This window comes from Nomascus leucogenys, chromosome 21, assembly GCF_006542625.1.
Source record: "Nomascus leucogenys isolate Asia chromosome 21, Asia_NLE_v1, whole genome shotgun sequence".
In the NCBI taxonomy this organism is placed as follows: Eukaryota; Metazoa; Chordata; class Mammalia; order Primates; family Hylobatidae; genus Nomascus; species Nomascus leucogenys.
This window is the reverse complement of record NC_044401.1, coordinates 43534066-43546919: the sequence shown is the minus strand read 5'-3', so window position 1 is coordinate 43546919 and position 12854 is coordinate 43534066. Positions and strand designations below refer to the sequence as shown.

The following is a 12854-nucleotide window of genomic DNA, read 5'->3' as shown; positions in this document are numbered from 1 at the left end:
TGCCTTATGAGGCAAAAGGGAATTTGCAGATGTGATTCAGTCAAGGACCGTGAGGTAGGGAGATTATCCTGGATGATCTAGATGGACCCAATGTAATCACATGGATCCTTAAAAGTAGAGAACCTTGCCCAGCTGTGGTCCACGGGAGAGGTAACAGTGGAAGAAGGGTTAGAGATTGCAATGCGGCTGGCTTTAACTATGGAATGTGGGCAGCCTCTAGAAGCTGAGAAAGGTGAAGAAATGAATTCTCCCCCAGAGCCTCCATTGAGGAATGCAGTCCTGCTAATGCCTTGATTTTAGCCCACTGAGACCCATGTTGGACTTCTAACCTATAGAATCATAAGGTAATACATGTGTGTTTGAGGCCTGGCGTGGTGGCTCATGCTTGTAGTCTCTTTGGAGAGAGAGAGAGGCAGGAAGACACTTTGGGAGGCTGAGGCAGGAAGATCTCTTGAAGCCAGAAGTTCAAGACCAGCCTGGGCAACATAGTGAGATAATATTTCCAAAAAATTTTAAAAATTAGCCAGGTATGGTGGTGCAACCTGTTGTCCCAGCTACTTGGGGGTGTGAGGCAGGAGGATCTTTTGAGCCTAGGAGGTCAAGGCTGCAATGAGCTGTGATCATGTCACTGCACTAGACCCTTGGCAGCAGAGCAAGACCCTGCCTTAAAAAAAAAAAAAATTTGTTTCAAGCCACTACTGTGGTGATTTGTTAAAGCAGCACCAAGAAACAAACAACAGCAGTAACCATGTGGTCCCTGGGGCAGTCTGGCCTCATATCTGACCTCATCTCTTTTGCCTGGTTCATCATGTATCCCTGACTCACCCAAAATTCTCCCCCTTCAGTGAGTGGTTCCAGCTGATGCCTGGCCTGCATCTCTTGGATGCCCTGTGGCTTCACTCCGTCTCCTGTTGCCCACCACCTCGTCCCTGGGCCGCCCGATACCCCAGCCCAACAGCTAAGGTGTGGACGGACAGTAGGGGGCTGGCTTCTCTCACTGGTCAGGGGTAAGTGTGCCCAGGGGAGTGTGAGGGGGCTGCAGCAGGTACCAGACTGAGGGGAGAGCAAGGAGAAGACCCCCTCATCTGGGGCATCATCAGCATACCTCCTAGGACCTCAGTCCACTGTATTTGAGCAGCTCTTCCTTTTTAAAAATTGTGGTAACATATATATAACATGAAATTGGCCATTTAACCCTTTTTAAGTCCATGGTTCAGTAGCATCAGGTACACTCACATTGTTATGCAGCCATCACCACCCTCCATCTCCAGAATACTTCATCTTGCAAAACTGAAACTACACCCATTAAACAATAACTCCGGCTTCCTCCTGCCCCAGGCAAGCACCATTCTACTTTCTGTCTCCATGGATTTGACTACTCTAGGTACCTCATATAAATGGAATCGTGCAGTGTTTATCTTTTTGTGGCTGGCTTGCTTCACTTAGCATAATGTCCCCAAGGGCCATCCATGTTGTAGCATGTGGCAGAATTTCCTCCTTTTATAAGGCTGAATAATATTCCATTGTATATACCTTTCACATTTTGTGTATCCATTTGTCTGTTGATGGACACTTGGGTTACTTCCACCTTTTGGCTATTGTAAATAATGCTACTATGAACATGTGTACAAATATTCGATATCCTACTTCTGGTTCTTGTGGATATATACCCAGAAGTGGAATTGCTGGATCATATAGTAATTCTATATTTAATTTTTTGAAGAACTGCCAGACTGTTTTACATAGCGGCTGCACCATTTTACATTCCCACCAACCCATTTTAACTATTTTCAAGTATGTGGTTCAGTGGCATTAAATACATTCACACCGTCCTGTAAGCATCACCACCATCCATCTCTGTAGGAGCTCTTTGAATTACAGAGAACTAACTCTCGGGATGTGAAGAAACTTACTGGGGGAAGTGAGTAGAAATGGGCCCTCCCCACAAAGATTTATGCTGAGCAACTGAATTGATGCTGGAAATCCCAAGAAAATCCAGGGCTTTAGTTGGATTTGCTGCCTGTTTTTGAGCTGTGGGCATGTTTTCAAATGCAGTTTTCATTTTATGCAGCAACTGAATATCTGATAGTGAAATGTTTCTACGGAGAGAGCCTGCCCATGGGGAGGAGGAAAAGGAGGCTGCTCTAATGAATAGATAAGCTTGATTTGCGTCTGGTGACATCCTTAGCATTTAATTTCAGCAATTAAAGTAGGCAAGTCTGCTTTGTTTTCTTTTTCCTTGCAAAAACAATAAAACATTACAGAATGTTTGGTAAATAAGAAACAAAATCCTACTCATGATATTACCTTAGTAAAACCACCACCACCATTTGTAATGCTAATCTGTGCAAGGCATGAACCAAACATGCTATTCACCTTATTTCATTTAAGCCACACTGCTACTCTATGAGGCAGGGGCCTGGTTCTCCCCGATGGTTGCATGTTCTCTGCGCATGCATTTGGTCCATCTTCCTCCACATGCCTGTCTTCTACACAATTGCCCTCATGATGTTCACACTTTGTTTTCCCAAGTGATGTAAACATTCTTGTTATATTCTTGTTTTCAGTTCTTACTGTGTGTTGACTTACTCTGTCTGGAGGAGCAAGACCAGTCTCTATGATCACAAATACAGAAGATTATAGACCATGTTTATGAGATTTTCGCCATCTGCAAACATTCCCTGGAGTGGCCTGGGCTCCACCCACATGGCTATGTCAAATAATGTCATTTTCTAAATAGCTGAGTCCTGTGTGGTGTGCTGGCATCGAGTAAGGGGCAGACTCCTGAGCCCGACTGCCTGGGTTTGAATCCAGCTTTTACCAGTTTGACCTCATGCAAGTTACTTTAACTGGTCTGTGCCTCAGTTTTCCCATCCATGAAATGGGGGTGATTACAATATCCGCCTCACAGGGTTATTGTTTGGATTAAGTGGCATAATATAAAGAGCATAGAACACTTCTGGGTACATAATAACATGGTTCTTGTTGTTGTTGTCACTGTTACTTAATCCTACTATTACTTAGTCTCTGCCACGAGCTCCCTGCCCAATCTTGCTGTCTCCTCCCATTCTCAGTTTCTTCATCTATAAAGTACAGTGTTGAATTATGTGATCTGTGTCAGAGCCCTTCTTGTTAAACTTTTGGTCATCACCTTGTTCCTTTTATCTTCCCCATTGCAGCTGGAGGGATGTGGGTGGGACTGCAGGGAGGACTGCCAGAACACTCATGACACACATGTGTGACTTGGAGGTTTCTAGGAATATATGGAGGAGAGAAGAACGCCGCCCAGACTGCAGAAAGCAGAGGCAGGGGATGAACTTGCCCCTGGGAGAGGGCAAGGGGGTGGGGGTAGGAGAGGCTCCTACCCCCCCCAATTTTAGAGCTGAAGAGTGCTAGGAAGGCTTTCCTCCCTCTGCCCCTCCCCGCTCTGGTCCAAACCTTCCCTCTGGGCCCCAGTCCCTCAGATGGTCTAAAAGGGAAGAAAAGAGGAAAATCCGTATCAAATCTGCTCTATTCAGAGCAATGGGAAGGCATCTGCATCTCAATCTTATCTTTGTGCTGAGTTGGGCTAAGCTTGGCCCCCCAAGTGGTGAGTGATGGGTGGGTGGGAAGATGCCTTCACTGCCCCCACGGAGAAGCCCACTGCTAGGCCACCATACTCGGTGGCCCTGGGCAGGGGCAGGAGAGAGCTGCCCCCACAATGCCTTTCCCTCCCTGCCAAACTGCAGACAGTACACATTCTTCCCTGCTCTTGGTTTCCCCTCTATTTCCTCTTCTTTTATTTTCCTTCTCTTTTTCTCCCCCTTTCCCAGGCAGGCAGCCAAGTGGAGACTTTGAATGGAGGCAAGGATGGAGGGGACCCGGGGAAAAGGGGACCATGGATCCCCTTCCCCAAAGATCCTCATGGACTGAGCTGGAGGTGGAGACTAAAGGAAGCATGGCCTTCCTTCCCACCCACACTGGCCCCTGGCTGTCAGGCCTGGGCTGGGGGAAGCTGCCAGGTGGCTGTCATCGCGCTAGGCTTGTGGCTCCAGACTCTGCCCTCTCCATCTGGAACCTCTAGAATTTTTTCTCTGGAGCCATTCAGGACCCGGGAAAAACTGCCTCCCACAGCCCCAACTCACAGGAGGCTGGTGTGCAGCAGGAAGTCAGCTTAATAATTTATAGCCAGAAAGCACTCTCTGTAGTAAGGAAGCCAACTCAGAAAACCAAATTAAACTGGGAGGGCTGCTTGGAGAGCACGTGGAGCCAGGGCTGTGGAATGCAACCATAGGGCTGGGGCCAGTTTGTCCTCCAGGGAGGACGGTGAGTGTAGCGGCCCAGGGTGTGGGCTTGTGCGGCAGACAGTCTCGGATTCAAATCCCAGCTTCACTGTGGCAGTGGCAGGGGGACCTTGGGCAAGTGCCTCAGCTTCGAGAATGATGCTTATGTGGGCACCTCTCGGCCTTCTTTCAAAGCTGCCATGAGATCTTGCATGGAAAGAGCTTGCTTAGCACAGTGCCTAGCATGCTGTCAATATGCTCCAGGCATTTGTACTCAAGCCCTCATCTTTTAGGGTCGTAAGTTGTCTTTTTCTTCCTGATGACACCCTTCCATGGTTTTTTTCACTAAAAAGAAAAGACGTCTGAGGTTACCCTGGAGAGGACCTCCTTGTCGGCCGCAGTATGAGTGGCCGTGCTGCTCCTGCCTGAGTGCAGCTCTGTGGGCCACACAGCTTCCGACCTGGTCCCTCATTCTCCCTGCTTCTGTCTGGAGCCAAGCCCCGCAGTTGGATTGGGGAATTCTGCACAAGGATGCAAATGGGGCTGAGATCCAGCTGCATTCTGTGTGCAAGACCAGCTTCCCCATGTCTAGAGTTGCCCTGCTGACAAATGGCCTGCTCTAATCCACCTGTCCCCTTGCTCACTGCTATCAAACTTCCCAAAGCATGCACGGATCTGACCACATCTTTCTACTGTCCCAAACTATCCACAAGTCCTCCGCTTCAGCAGAAGGAAAACTCCTGAATCTTTAGGTTTGTGCTCAAGTCTCACTGTGATTTGGCCTCGGTCCTGCTTTCCAGACTCATTTCCCTCTCTGCCTCTCTCCACCAGCTTCCCCAGATTGTTGAAGGATAGGCCAGGGCCAAGTCTTCCCCCTGCTGTGCCCTCTGTCTGGAATGCTCTTCACCCCGATGGCTGGGGAAGCTCCACCCTTGTTCCCTTCAAGAGAGTTCCGCCTTCTACATGAGGCCTCTTAGATGGCCGCCTGATTGCAGCCCGTCACCCGCTTTCCCAGGACGTTTTTTCCCTTTTAGGGCACTCACATCAGCTGCTTCCCGCTGCTCTACCCATGCGTCCGTCTTGCTGGACCCTGCAGGAGAGCCGGCCCGATGCATCCTCGTGCTGAATGGAATGGTCCCAGTGCGGCAACTCAGCTGCTACCCACCCCAGAGTGGTCAGGGCAGTCCCCTCTCTGAAAACGGGGGAGGGTTCGGGGGGCACCTGTTGGGAGACTGATTTGCGCTCTGTGGGGGAATTCAGCTCTGAAACGCACTCTCTTAGCCTCTGTCTCCGTCATCCTTCGCTCCTGAGCAGAGGGCACCCGTCGCTCTGCAGCTGCGGGCCTCTTGATTGCTCTGGCCTTTTCTCCTGTCCCCGCTTCTCTGCGCTCCTTCACTGTCACTCGCCAATTTCACCCACTCCCCCTGTTACAGCAAACCCTTTTTCTAATCTCTGTGCTGGGAAAATGAGCCCAGGAGAAGTCCCATACAAGGCGGGGAGGCCTCGGGGGGTGTGTGCGTGGGCGTGCCTTCTCTAACACACATGCGCGTGCATTCACACGCCTCCAGGCACCATTAGAGTGACCTCAAACCCAGAACCCACAGGGAACTGGGACAGCAGTGTGAGAGAAGGCAAGAGAAGCTCTGACCGAAGATTTGGGAAAATGCTTTCTTCACCGCTGAAGATTTCCCAAAATAGCAGGAGTTGGCTGGTGCTGCATCTCCCCTCCCCCACTCCTACAGCACCCTGCCCCAGCTCCAATGCCAAGCAGGCCCGAGGCAGGGCAAGGCACGCACCTTCTGTGCCCCCTTCCTCATCCAGACCCGGGGCCATGGGTCACTGTCTCTGCTCACTGGAGACATGTCTCTTTTCCTCTTTTAGACTGTAAGTTTCTTGAAGGCAAGGACCATGCTTTTGTCTTGTGAACCTCCCTCCTCCCCACTTTCTCATCTATACAGGGCCCAGCACGTAGTAGGTGTTCAGTAAATGCTCAGTGAAGTATTGTATAAATGAATGAACAGATACTTAGGTAACTAGTGGAATATGTTTTACATATACTAGTAAACTAATATGAATGGATTTCATAAAGAGCCTACTCGGTACCAGACTTAGTGCTGGGTGTATCGAAGCATTCTCTCTAAGCAAGAAGCTATTAACCTGATTTCACAGGTGATGAAACCAAGGTTTGCAACCAGGTAGGGCAGCCTCCCAAGCTCAGGGCTTTCTATGATACTATACAACCCTCGGGATAATTGGATTGGCTATATACTGCTGGTGGGAAATTCTGGAATTATTTTAACATCAAATCAGGCAGACGTGTTAGAAATAGAAATTTCTGTTTGTCTTGGGAGTATTTCGTCGTATGTATGAGAAACCAAACTGTATGGGATAAGAATTATATTTAGTTAATATAATTGAGATGTGAAAAGCAAGGGCTTAAACTAGTTAAGACTGTATTATTTGCTAATAATAATAGCACTTAGACAATGCCTACTTTGTGGCAGATGCTATTCTAGGCCTGTTAGATAAAAATAACTTATTTCATCTCCACAACAGCTGTGAGCTGGGTGTTATTATTCTCCCTATTTTGCAGAGAAGGAAACGAGAGACACAGCAAGCATAGGAAAGGAGTCTGGAGGTAGACAGAATGGAGCTGGTTCCATCTTCAACGTCCCAGGTTCCAGCTACCTTAGCATATGGCTAAAGGTCACGTCCTTTGTTTTTTTAGAGACAGGGTCTAAAAAAAGAAGAAGAAGATGATGATGACTACTCAGGTAGGCTCAACACCTGTAATCCCAGCATTTTGGGAGATTGAGGTGATAGGATAGCTTGAGTCTAGGAGTTCGAGACCAGTCAGGGCAACATAGTGGACACTGTTTCTACAAAAAAAAAAAAAAATTGCCCGGCCTGGTGGTATGTGCCTGTAGTCCCAGCTACTCTGGAGGCTGAGGAGGGAGGATCGCTTGAGCCTGGGAGGTTGAGGCTGCAGTGGCTGTGATCATTCCACTGCACTCCAGCCTAGGTGGCAAAGTGAGACCCTGTCTCAAAAAAAAAAAAAAAAAGATGACAACTCCACAGGGCCCATATTTATCTGTTCCAGTTTCCCCTACAAAGACTGACTTGACCTGCTTTGCTATCCTTAGCATATGGCTAAAGGTCACTTACCAGCTGCAGATGGCTACTGTGGCACCATTCCTCCTATCTGCCGACCACTCTGGAAAAAGGAAAGCCCTCTTAGAGCACGTCCCTGTAAGCCCCACTGACAACCTCCTCATGCATCTCATGGGCCACCTCTTCCTGAAAGACTAGGAAAAGTTTTGAGCAGGGCAGGTTGCCTCCTGCCCTCGTGAAGCAGAGGCTCCTTTAGAAAGGAGGAAGGCAAGGACAGACTGAGGAGGCAATGCCTGTCGGCAACTCCTAGTCTGACACAACTCCAATGGGATTAAGTAAAAACGGGAAATTTTATTTTATTTTATTTTATTATTATTATTTTTTTGAGACGGAGTCTTTCTCTGTCCCCCAGGCTGCAGTGCAGTGGCATGATCTCGGCTCACTGCAAGCTCCGCCTCCCGGGTTCATGCCATTCTCCTACCTCAGCCTCCCGAGTAGCTGGGACTACAGGCGCCCACCACCCCCCCGGCTAATTTTTTGTATTTTTAGTAGAGACGGGGTTTCACCATGTTACCCAGGATGGTCTCGATCTCCTGACCTCGTGATCCACCGGCCTCGGCCTCCCAAAGTGCTGGGATTACAGGCTTGAGCCACCGCGCGCAGCAAAAACGGGAAATTTTATTACAAGGATCTGGGAGTGGGGGTGGCTCATGGAAGCAGAATGTATTTAAACCTCAGGAAAGGGCTGGAACTGGGAACTGGAAAGCTGTCAGCATGCCTCTGTCACCTGTCACTGGTCTTTATCTTCAGATTGTCCTCAGCTCACATGGCAGGTAGCAGATAACCACCCCACGGTGGGCACAGAGGCTCATGCCTGTAATCCCAGCATTTTGGGAGGCTGAGGGATTACTTGAGGCCAGCAGCTTGAGGTTACATGAGCTATGATCATGCCGCTGCATTCCACCCTGGCTGACAGCAGAGTGATATCCCGTCTCCTAAAAACAAAACAAAACAAAACAAAAAAACAAAAACAAAAAAAAACCAGAAGAATATGACCACCCCACACATTTACATATTCCAGTTTCCTCTACAAAGACTGACTTGACCTTGGGGGTTCACACACCCACATTGCTGTGGGAGAGACCTGATTTGTCTGTTTTGATCACATGACCATCCTGGTACAAGCAGCTATGGCTGGGATGGGGATCCCATGGTACATATGGGGATCATGGTACATGCTGGGGCCTACCCCTTTGACCATAAATGGAGGGGAGATGATTTCCATAGATGGGGAATTCTTGGGAGTTGGGAAGTCACCTCCCAAGTCTAGAATTCGCCTGGAAAACTCAGACCCCGTAACATTTCCAGTGATATGGGAACAGACCACTCTTCTTTTTTCAGTATGATCCTGCAGTTGTGCTGAAATTTGCAAAGCTGCAGGCATAGACTCCTTGCTCTTGCCTCACCTGGAGGGAAGGTAATTGAGTAGAGGAGATCCCAGATCTAGGCCCTCCTCCATCCCTTCCCCACTCATCATGTCCTGTCCTTCCCTTCTCTCCTGAAACAGCAGACAGACGTGCTGTGCTGGGGCCCAGGTGAACACAGTAATATTAATCTAGCAATTACTGATTCAAGAGGGACTTGGAGGACATATTTACATAAAAATCATAATGAGAATGGAACTTCTGCTGCAAAACTTAGGTACCTTAAGGCCTGAGGTTCAGGGTAGAAGAGGCCCAGGATATGCTCCTAATTCGGGCCCCTGGAGCTCAGGATCTGGCCACATAGAAGGCCAGGCCTGGGGCTCTGAAGATGGTGGTCAGACCTGGGGCGGGGAGGCAGAGAGGCCTGGGAAGGGAGCACAGGTCAGCGGGAGGGTGGGAAATAGTGACGGGAGAGGAGGGCAATTGTCCTGGCACCTAGGATGTTCTTAGGGGCTGACAGGAGAAAAGCCCCAGCTAATTAAGGGCTAAAAAGCTGCTATTTGCATATGCATTGAGTATCCCTAATGAGGTGTTCTATCAGTCAGGGTCCCCCTGGGAAACAGATGACATACTCACTTGGGGCAATGCGAGGGCAGTTTAATAAAGGAACTGTTTACAAAGGTGTAGGACGGGGATTTGGGAACCATATGGGACAACTCCCTGTGCAGTACCCAGGGGCTGGTAAGCAAGGAGGCGGCACCGCCCCTAGTTCTGAAGGAAGGACAGAGGGAGCGATTTCCTTCCGAAGCCTGGAAGCAGATGAGCTCTGGTCTGTTGAGGGATGCAGCTGTGCTCACTCTGCTGCCTTCTCCTCCCTCTGTTGGCCAAACCCAAGCAGGGCCTCCTTGGATGCCGTTCCCCCACATCCATCCACCTCCCAGGCGCAGAGCAGGGAGGAGGAGAGCCAGGGCAAATGTGGAGGTCCAGGCAGAGGGCATCCAGCATAAGTGTCAGAGGGCAAAAGGAAGTGCTCCAGTCCCTGTTCCTCTTTCCCCAGAGCACCAGAATAACTCATGCTAGTTGATCACTCAGTGTCGGCCAGGTACTGCTCTAGGCCTTTTAAAGGTAATAACTCCTTTCCTCCTCACAACTGCTAAAGAAGTTGATATTGTTATTATCATCCCCAGTTTGGAGAAACTAAGGCAGAGAGAGGTTGTTTTTCCCAGAGTCACACAGCTAGCAAGGAGGAGGGCTAGGACTCGGCCTCGGGTTATCTGGCTCCAGAGATTTGGCCTTGCCCTTTGAATCCCTCTTCCCCAGCCCCGTGGCCTTGTTTGAGGGGCCAGGGGTCAATGTCAGGAAAAGGGGTTGGTGGGCTCCAAGAATGGGCAGCACGGCCAAACCCCATGCCACAGGACGGACCCAGGCTAGCACTGAGGAAAAATTCCATGTGAGTGACAGTGTGAAAAACCATTCAAGGGAGTAGGTTTGGACCAAATCTCCCTCCCAGAGGGTCTCTGCTAAGAGGAATGATTAGGCCCTTCTGGGGAGGAGCAAAGTATGAACAAGTTTGAGCCTGAGGATAAGGGGATCAAAAAGGTGCTGTGGGTCCTAATTCCCTGTGGGGTGCAGACCAGGGAGAGAGTGAGGGGAGAAGGGGCCAGTTGGATGAAGCTCTGGCTTCATCCTGTTATTTCCTTGGAGGCTTGCAGCCATTCAGTGATGGGTATTATTCCATTTCACACACACGTGAAGAAACTTAGGCAGGAAAAAAGTAATCTTACTGTAATTTTCCAGACCTGGAGTAAGGTAGGGGCAGTAGGAAGGGAAGAGAGAGGAAGGGTTGGGGCAAAACTCTTAGAGCAGGAAGGAGCCCCAGCCCTCTAGTCCTCCAGATTCTACCCTGGGAGCTGCTCATCAGAATCACCCGGGAATTCCATACCTGCCAGCCCAGGACTCTGCCCCCTCAGGGGGATGATTCTGATTCACCCCAGCTCCTGTCGGGGATCCCTAATCTAGTTAAACCTTTCATTTCATTGCTGAAGAAAGTGACACCAAGGAGGTCACTCTGGGTTAGAGACCTTTGAGATACGTAGGGTCAGTGGGGCTTGGTGACATGTTGGATAGACTAGCGAAGGAGAGAGGAGGTGGAAGGCGACAAGTTAGACAAATGTTAGGCCTTTTCCAGGAGTTTTAGTGAACCCAAACTAGTTGTTTAAGTTTCTTAAATCTAAAAACTTTATTGAGTAGCCAATATGTTTACCTGGTCACAAATGAAAATAATGTAAAAAGATATTTACTGAGAAGCCTTGATTCCCATTTTGCTACTTATAGATAACCTACTAAAATTAGTTTTGGTTTATTTTTCTAGTGTATATCAATGTTAATATAAGCAAATATAAATACATATGTTCTTATTTTACCCTCTTATTTTCACAAAAGTTACCATGCTATTAAGCTGTTTTGCACCTTGCTTTTTTTACTTTTTTGATATGGATATTTCTCCATATCAAAACCTAGAGAAAGCCTGGGCAGCAGAACAAAACCCCTCCACTTACAACAGAACATGCCCCTCTAGCCAGGCATGATGGTGCATGCCTGTAGTCCCAACCACTAGGGAGGCTGAGCTGGGAGGATCACTTGAGCCCAGGAGGTCAAGACTGCAGTGAGCCATGATCATGCCACTGTATCCCAACCCGTGCGAAAGAGCAAGACCCTGTCTCTCTAAAAATAAAATAAAATAAATAGAGAAAATCTTCACACTTTTTAATGGCTGCATAATATTCCATTGTGAAGATACACCCTAGTTTATTTGGGCAATCTACTGTTTCTGAATATTTGGTTGTTTCCTGCCTTTCTTTTCTTTCAAAGAATGGCACAATGAACAATCTCGTTCGTAAGTCACTTTGCACATGTGCAGGTGCCTCTGTGATCTGTTTTTGCCTCTCAACTATCTGTGAAGAGGCAGGTTTGATTTTTCAATTTACAATCTGTCACAGATGGATACTTATGTAAAATTCAATAAAAGTAAATTACTAGAGAAATGAATTTAAATAAAACATGAAGCGTACAAGCCTGAATATTTTGTTATTAGATTCAATACACATAAAATTACTCTGTCAAATTATTGTAAAGATTTTTAAACACTGACTCTCAAATCTCTGCATTTCTGTGACTGTGGAGTTGTTCCAGTGTGTGAATCGACACTGGTTTGTGGAACACACTTCAAGGAGCAAGAGTGTAGACACAAAGAATTAGGTTGCTAGGTCAACGGGTAAATACATGGGTAGTTTTGCCAGATATTGCCAGGATCACTCCACAGGTATTGTACCATCTTGCACACCCCAACCCCCACAGCAGTATATGGTAGTGGCCCTCTCCCCACTGCTTCACTGAAAGACTGCAGCATGTAAATTGGATTTTTGCTAAATCGATAGATGAGAAGTGGTATCTCAGTCTATGTTTTAACTGGTGTTGCTCTTATTATGAGTGAGGATAAGTGTCATTCATATTTTAAGCCCCTGTTTGTATTTATATTCTTTGCCTATTTTTCTACTGCATTGTTAGTCTTTTCCTTCTTGATTCCTAGAAGTTCTATAATCACCCGATGAATTCATCTTGCTCGCTGTCCAGAAAAGCCAATGCATTGAGAACAGTGGGTTTTTGCAATAGAGAAAGAACTTAATAGATGCAAAGCCAGCTAAGCAGAAGGACAGGAGTTTATCATTATTCAAAGCAGCCTCTCCCAAAATTCAGAGGTTAGGGCTTTTAAAGGGTAGTTTGGGGAGCAGTGGGGCTAGGGAGTGGAGAGTACTGATTGGTTAGGTTGTGGATGAAATCATAGGGAGTTGAAGCCTGTCTTCTTGTGCTGAGTTCAGTTCCTGGTTGGGGGGGCCACAAGGTCAGATGAACCAGTTTAGCAGTCTGGGTGGCACCAGCTGATCCAACAGAATGCAGGGTCTGAAAAATACCTAGAACACCAATCTCAGGTTTTACAATAATGTTATCTATAGGAGCAATTAGGAATCTTGTGACATCTGTCTGAATGACTCCTGAG

At 47.8% G+C, this 12854-nt stretch overlaps 1 protein-coding gene across 2 annotated transcripts in view; it reads left to right on the top strand.

Annotated features, from left to right (window-relative positions):
* Positions 1-12854, top strand: part of SEMA5B (semaphorin 5B) — a 118568-nt gene that overhangs the window by 64858 nt on the left and 40856 nt on the right. Inside the window, exon 1 of one of the 2 annotated variants that reach the window (XM_030801895.1) lies at positions 844-1007. The exons of the other annotated variant lie outside the window; for it this stretch is intronic. Coding sequence (XP_030657755.1) covers positions 884-1007 — 124 coding nt within the window. The 5' untranslated portion in view covers positions 844-883. Of the gene's footprint in view, positions 1-843; positions 1008-12854 lie in introns of those variants that run through there. 2 annotated transcript variants of the gene reach the window in all.